The sequence below is a fragment of the Lottia gigantea genome, assembly GCF_000327385.1.
Source record: "Lottia gigantea unplaced genomic scaffold LOTGIsca_362, whole genome shotgun sequence".
NCBI lineage: Eukaryota > Metazoa > Mollusca > Gastropoda > Lottiidae > Lottia > Lottia gigantea.
Genome location: NW_008709228.1, coordinates 42,865 through 51,086, shown reverse-complemented (window position 1 = coordinate 51,086; position 8,222 = coordinate 42,865). Strand labels below are relative to the sequence as shown.

Sequence of the window (8,222 nt, the reverse complement as noted above, 5' to 3'; positions counted from 1 at the left end):
CTGTATCTATATAAAAGAATAACGGTACAGTAAGAAAGGCGCTGTATCTATATAAAAGAATAACGATACAGTAAGAAAGGAGCTGTATCTATATAAAAGAATAACGGTACATTAAGAAAGGCGTTGTATCTATATAAAAGAATAACGGTACAGTAAGAAAGGTGCTGTATCTATATAAAAGAATAACGGTACAGTAAGAAAGGAGTTGTATCTATATAAAAGAATAACGATACAGTAAGAAAGGAGCTGTACCTATATAAAAGAATAACGGTACAGTAAGAAAGGAGCTGTATCTATATAAAAGAATAACGGTACAGTAAGAAAGGCGTTGTATCTATATAAAAGAATAACGGTACAGTAAGAAAGGAGCTGTATCTATATAAAAGAATAACGGTACAGTAAGAAAGGAGCTGTATCTATATAAAAGAATAATGGTACAGTAAGAAAGGAGTTGTATCTATATAAAAGAATAACGGTACAGTAAGAAAGGAGCTGTATCTATATAAAAGAATAACGGTACAGTAAGAAAGGAGATGTATCTATATAAAAGAATAACGGTACAGTAAGAAAGGAGCTGTATCTATATAAAAGAATAACGGTACAGTAAGAAAGGAGCTGTATCTATATAAAAGAATAACGGTACAGTAAGAAAGGAGCTGTATCTATATAAAAGAATAACGGTACAGTAAGAAAGGAGCTGTATCTATATAAAAGAATAATGGTACAGTAAGAAAGGAGCTGTATCTATATAAAAGAATAAGGGTACAGTAAGAAAGGAGTTGTATCTATATAAAAGAATAACGGTACAGTAAGAAAGGAGTTGTATCTATATAAAAGAATAACGGTACAGTAAGAAAGGAGCTGTATCTATATAAAAGAATAACGGTACAATAAGAAAGGAGTTGTATCTATATAAAAGAATAACGGTACATTAAGAAAGGAGCTGTATCTATATAAAAGAATAACGGTACAGTAAGAAAGGAGCTGTATCTATATAAAAGAATAACGGTACAGTAAGAAAGGAGCTGTATCTATATAAAAGAATAACGATACAGTAAGAAAGGAGCTGTATCTATATAAAAGAATAACGATACAGTAAGAAAGTAGCTGTATCTATATAAAAGAATAACGGTACAGTAAGAAAGGAGCTGTATCTATATAAAAGAATAACGGTACAGTAAGGAAGGAGTTGTATCTATATAAAAGAATAACGATACAGTAAGAAAGTAGATGTATCTATATAAAAGAATAACGGTACAGTAAGAAAGGAGTTGTATCTATATAAAAGAATAACGATACAGTAAGAAAGGAGTTGTATCTATATAAAAGAATAACGGTACAGTAAGAAAGGAGTTGTATCTATATAAAAGAATAACGGTACAGTAAGAAAGGTGCTGTATCTATATAAAAGAATAACGATACAGTAAGAAAGGAGTTGTATCTATATAAAAGAATAATGGTACAGTAAGAAAGGAGCTGTATCTATATAAAAGAATAACGGTACAGTAAGAAAGGAGCTGTATCTATATAAAAGAATAACGGTACAGTAAGAAAGGAATTGTATCTATATAAAAGAATAATGGTACAGTAAGAAAGGAGCTGTATCTATATAAAAGAATAACGATACAGTAAGAAAGGAGCTGTATCTATATAAAAGAATAAGAGTACAGCGCTGTATTCACCCCAAATCAAACGAAGTTTTTTAGAATGGAGACTCGTTGAATTTGTTTGAGAATCGTTCAACACACACACGAGATTAGACGACAAGTCTGAAGAGATGCGAATGTTGATTCGTTACTTTACACCCACGGCCTTAAAATCGACACAATTTTACAGAATTTCAGAAAAAGTTGTCATCGCAGCCAATTGAAAGTGATAAAAAACCATTTCTGGCAGATTTTCGAAGTTTTGAATTCCGTATTTGTTAAGGCAGAATAGTTTCTAGTACGGTTATCACTACAGAGAATAAGAAAGGTCTAAGAGCTGAACCTTGTCCCAAACCTTTTCCACAAAATAAAATTTTAACACATTTAAAGATGGGTTCCCTTATTTTCATTTATGAAATTAGAAGGTAGAGTTGTTCTAATGACTTGGAAAACCAGTTTGCTTCACATGTCATAATTAGTTAAATTAGAAGAGAATTATTAGCAGAATTCCAATGAGTGACCAATCAAAAAAGGTAAAAAAGTCGGGTTTTTTTTATTTGTATATACGCAGATGATTGTTAAAACTTTTAATTATATGCAATAATGATATGATCAAGAATACATGATAATTCATTAGAAACATCCATTAATCAAATAGTTTGCTTAATTTGACGCTAAGGAAACCCATCTTGAATCAACTAAACGGTAGAATGTCTATGAAAATAAAAATTCATTAAAATAGACAAGAATGTTTGGTTTAAATTTATACATTTATGTAAGGTTGTCTAAGTTAAGGTAAATTAACCACCAATAAGAATAAGAGTGGTAAAAGAGTGGAACCTTGTCGTATACCTTCCCCGTGGGTAACATATTTCCGCATTTCAGAAATGAAATAAAGAATACTTGCTAGAGGGTGTCTAACTATTGACAATAATAATATAGGTAATAAGGAACCCTGTCGTATACCTTCACATTGGAATAATATTTACTAAAATATTTTGTTAAAATTTACATGCATCGCGACAATTTGTAAATTAGTGTAGGTAGATTACTAACAAGATACAGTTGGGGTATCAGAAACATTAACACTGTTTTGTAAATTATATCGAATAGTTGAGAAACTTTTAGTAGTAGTACTTTAAAATAAATATCACAGTGTCAAAATTAAGCTACATCGGTAACTAAAACTTTATCATTTATTTTGAAGAGGGAATGTATAAAATATATCAAGAGAAGTTTGTATGAATTAGTTTAGAACACGATTAAAATATAAGAAACTGTATTTGTAGCAACAAAATACAAGTAACTTCCACAATATACTACACAAGACTCCCTGATATTCTGTCTGCCATGCTGTATATTCGAAGCCTCAAACCAATGACCCGGTATCAAGTCATTTTAAACGTTATCCACAGGTTCATATTAAAAAAAACCCAACAGCAACAGACTGGATAGTTCTCAATATTAATATAAAGTGGTAGAGGCAACTTTAAACCCGGTACAAATTGTCAGTTAAATATGAAATTGATGTCAACGTTTTTAAAGGATTTGTAATGTATGGATAACTAATTCCGCAAAATAAATGTTTAAATACGATTTAAGCCTTATATCAATATGAAAATAATTACATTTCAGGCGTGCATCGCAATTGATTTTGGTTCATTTTTCTGACACGCAGTTCGCTTGAAATTACACAACCCGGAATGAAAAGTTCCGTTTCCGTATTTCATGCCTATATTATTAAAATCTGTTCATAATGCTAACATTGTTCAACATGATTCAACATGATTCAACATGATTCAACATTGTCCTACATGATTCAACATGATTCAACATTGTTCAACATGATTCAACATGATTCAACATGATTCAACATTGTCCAACATGATTGAACATGATTCAACATGATTCAACATTGATCGAACAGTTCTCTGACTATACTGTTACATATTCAACTAATCATTTATAAAAGATTAAAAAAATTCAAATTAGTTCCTTTGTTCTGTCATCTTGCTGTCCAATTCTTGGGGAAGAAAATAGATTAACATACAATAATGATGACAAAAGATCCACCGACCATTGAAACGCTACTGATAACATCTTTCTTTCTGTCGAAACTTACTGAGGCCTAACCCTATCAGCTTCACCTTACTGCTGGTGGAATCAGGAAACAACTTATTTTAAATGAATACTAGTGGCATCTGAGAGAATCTGATCTATTACTGGATTGAATAGACACGTGATGCCGCCAGTTACAATATTACAAAATATTAATCTTAAATGCAACCTGTACGTTCAGAATCTACGACCATCTCGTTTATCTCAGCTCTGAATAGTCGATCAATTCGATGAGATGTTTTGAGCGAACCTGAAGTTCTCTACTGATCCAAAATAGCTAACAACAATCTGAACAGGTTCAATATACAACATACAAAACACAAACCTTACCTGTACATGATATAATTATTTTCCACACCATCTTGGTGAGATATTCCAGAATAATGGTTAATGTAGTAGACCTTGTGCTGGATATAATTGGTAAAATTAATGTTGGTGGTCGCTGTAGAGGTCTTTCAGTATATCAGTAAGATTAGTGATGGTTATTAGTTCGTGGTGGTAAGATCTGTTTATCTGAAGAGATGGCGATGATCTAACGGGAAGTGATAAACTGTTCATCTATCAACTAACTTGTTATTTATTTAAACACAGACCCAAATCTTTCTCGGTTATTTTTTTAGATATCTAGTCCGGGTCTCTAATAACTAACCAAACCTTCTCTGGCTCCGCTGTTTAGAACCAGAAAGTGTTGGACCTAGCTTTATCTCGAATCCTCGGTCAGTGTACGAAAAGCTAAAAAGTTTGGAACTAAGGATTTATAAAATCGGAATCAGAATAACTTTCGCAATCTAACCAATTTATTTAGCTAATATTTCAACAAAATAATCGAAACCTACCACAATGTTTACCATTATCATCAACAACATAACTTCACTTCATTCCGGTAAAACACTCTGATACATTTTTCGACATTCAAAATCTAAAAACAAGGTTTGACCGACTAAATGTTTTTAGTCGTGACGTTCCATACTGAATATTTAAATTTTCCCCAGAATAAAATCAACCAAATTTAACTCAATTTTATATCGAAATATCTTAATTCATCGTATTCCCAGTCAATCATTCAACTTGATAATTAAATAGGTTCCTGAGAATATAGTTCAATGAAGTCAATCCATGGCGAGATAGGAAAATATGATTTTATTTTATTGCACACCGCGTTTCTACAATTTACATTGTCATCATTTCCTATGGTGAAATACTTCTGGATTTTTTATCACATACCACGTTTCAACAGTATACAGTGTCATCAGTTTATACGGTATACTACTCCTGGATTTTATTGTAAATAGTGTTTCTACAATTTACATCGTCATTATCAGATTTGTTGGTATCCTGGCCTTATTAACACCGCATATATGGTATACTGTTTTTACTGTACACAACGTTTCGACAATTTACACTGCCATCCTATGTTACTGTTATAAAACTGTTACAAATTGAATGTTTGTGAAATATTTTACCAGTCACAAAGTAAATGTTAATTGAAATACCTGATGCACCATGTGTATGTTGACATTTAGTATTAACAGTTTACTTCTGTCGTCGCCATTATTTTTTTATCTGCACTGTGATTTGAAATGAAATGGAATTTTACGTCCGACGTTTTTGACACCCTATTCCCGAAAAATCCGACAATCAAATTAACACGAGTGTGAAGAAAGAAAATCATCTGCACTGCTAAATCATCCTAATAAAGTAGTTCGCCTAAAGTCCAATCATGAAAAGTTATTCCAAATATCAATAAAGCTGTCCTGATGAAGATTGTATATCTGAAACACATGTAGGCAGAAAACGATAAGCTTTATTCAATTAGCTAACATTAAGTCCTATATTCTTAAGTTCTTAAAATTGTTTAATGTAATATAAGTTGTCGTGTAAAGGAAATCGCTGTGGTCTGTTTTACAACAAGAGTCAAACAAGAGTTACCTCCATTTCAGCCATTAAAATGTTCTGAATCCACAGTTTGAGTGTCCAATTTAAGAAGATATAGATACCCTTTTACGTACGTTGTGGGTATTTGAATATCTATTCGATTTATTTGACTATTGTACAACTAGATACGGGCTTAATAAATCTATTATTAAATAGATAAATGATTTAAGCTTCTTGTCACAATGAATAATAATTATGGCAAGGTCTATCAGAATTTGTGAAAATAAACATAACGTCCGGTAAACAATTTCACGGTTGTTTTGCACAAAACAGAGAGTCGTTAATCTTATTTACAATCTCTTATATCTTAATATCTAATTTGTTGGAGTTTTACACCTACAAAGAGCCAAAGAAGTCTGCAAGACTAAACGGTTGTTGTCTGAAGAAAAGTCGGAAAATGAAATGAATTGGGTTTTACGTCTTACTTTTCTGCACCACGTGGGCTAATGTAGACGGGCAACGCCATGCCGGGTGCTATGAGGGAAATTTTGCCATGACAGCGGCATTAGCCTGCTCTTTTTCCATTTCCAACTGTCGAGGGGTGAAGAAAAATCAAGCAACCTAATAAGGCTGTTAAGAACTGATCAGAAATTAACGTCGGCATCGCCATCACAGGATTTGGTCAACCTAATAGTAGTTACAACTGAAAAGTGCTGTCAGTCTTCATTAGTTTCTCGTCTTCCACGGCCAAAAATAGAACCCTGTTGTTAACCTGAGAGATATAAAATAGAACCCTGTTGTTAACCCGAGAGATATAAAATAGAACCCTGTTGTTAACCCGAGAGATATAAAATAGAACCCTGTTGTTATCCTGATAGATATAAAATAGAACCCTGTTGTTAACCTGAGAGATATAAAATAGATCCCTGTTGTTAACCTGAGAGATATAAAATAGAACTCTGTTGTTAACCTGATAGATATAAAATAGAACCCTGTTGTTAACCTGAGAGATATAAAATAGATCCCTGCTGTTAACCTGAGAGATATAAAATAGAACCCTGTTGTTAACCTGAGAGATATAAAATAGATCCCTGTTGTTAACCTGAGATATATAAAATAGAACCCTGTTGTTAACCTGAGAGATATGAAATAGATCCATGTTGTTAACCTGAGAGATATAAAATAGATCCCTGTTGTTAACCTGAGAGATATAAAATAGAACCCTGTTGTTAACCTGAGAGATATAAAATAGAACCCTGTTGTTAACCTGAGAGATATAAAATAGATCCCTGTTGTTAACCTGAGAGATATAAAATAGAACCCTGTTGTTAACCTGAGAGATATAAAATAGAACCCTGTTGTTAACCTGAGAGATATAAAATAGATCCCTGTTGTTAACCTGAGAGATATAAAATAGAACCCTGTTGTTAACCTGAGAGATATAAAATAGAACCATGTTGTTAACCTGAGAGATATAAAATAGATCCCTGTTGTTAACCTGGGAGATATAAAATAGATCCCTGTTGTTAACCTGAGAGATATAAAATAGACCCCTGTTGTTAACCTGAGAGATATAAAATAGAACCCTGTTGTTAACCTGAGAGATATAAAATAGATCCCTGTTGTTAACCTGAGAGATATAAAATAGATCCCTGTTGTTAACCTGAGAGATATAAAATAGATCCCTGTTGTTAACCTGAGAGATATAAAATAGATCCCTGTTGTTAACCTGAGAGATATAAAATAGATCCCTGTTGTTAACCTGAGAGATATAAAATAGATCCCTGTTGTTAACCTGAGAGATATAAAATAGACCCCTGTTGTTAACCTGAGAGATATAAAATAGACCCCTGTTGTTAACCTGAGAGATATAAAATAGATCCCTGTTGTTAACCTGAGAGATATAAAATAGATCCCTGTTGTTAACCTGAGAGATATAAAATAGATCCCTGTTGTTAACCTGAGAGATATAAAATAGAACCCTGTTGTTAACCTGAGAGATATAAAATAGATCCCTGTTGTTAACCTGAGAGATATAAAATAGATCCCTGTTGTTAACCTGAGAGATATAAAATAGATCCCTGTTGTTAACCTGAGAGATATAAAATAGAACCCTGTTGTTAACCTGAGAGATATAAAATAGAACCCTGTTGTTAACCTGAGAGATATAAAATAGATCCCTGTTGTTAACCTGAGAGATATAAAATAGACCCCTGTTGTTAACCTGAGAGATATAAAATAGAACCCTGTTGTTAACCTGAGAGATATAAAATAGATCCCTGTTGTTAACCTGAGAGATATAAAATAGATCCCTGTTGTTAACCTGAGAGATATAAAATAGACCCCTGTTGTTAACCTGAGAGATATAAAATAGAACCCTGTTGTTAACCTGAGAGATATAAAATAGATCCCTGTTGTTAACCTGAGAGATATAAAATAGATCCCTGTTGTTAACCTGAGAGATATAAAATAGATCCATGTTGTTAACCTGAGAGATATAAAATAGATCCCTGTTGTTAACCTGAGAGATATAAAATAGATCCCTGTTGTTAACCTGAGAGATATAAAATAGACCCCTGTTGT

At 32.5% G+C, this 8,222-nt stretch overlaps 1 protein-coding gene across 1 annotated transcript; it reads right to left on the bottom strand.

Moving 5' to 3' along the window:
- Positions 1-6,365: 6,365 nt before the first annotated feature.
- LOTGIDRAFT_145647 (hypothetical protein) lies at positions 6,366-7,790 on the bottom strand (the record flags this gene model as incomplete). Its single annotated transcript, XM_009058954.1, has 1 exon — positions 6,366-7,790. A coding segment is annotated over one exon (1,425 nt), but the record flags the coding sequence as incomplete, so codon positions are not given.
- Between the last annotated feature and the right edge of the window lie 432 nt (positions 7,791-8,222).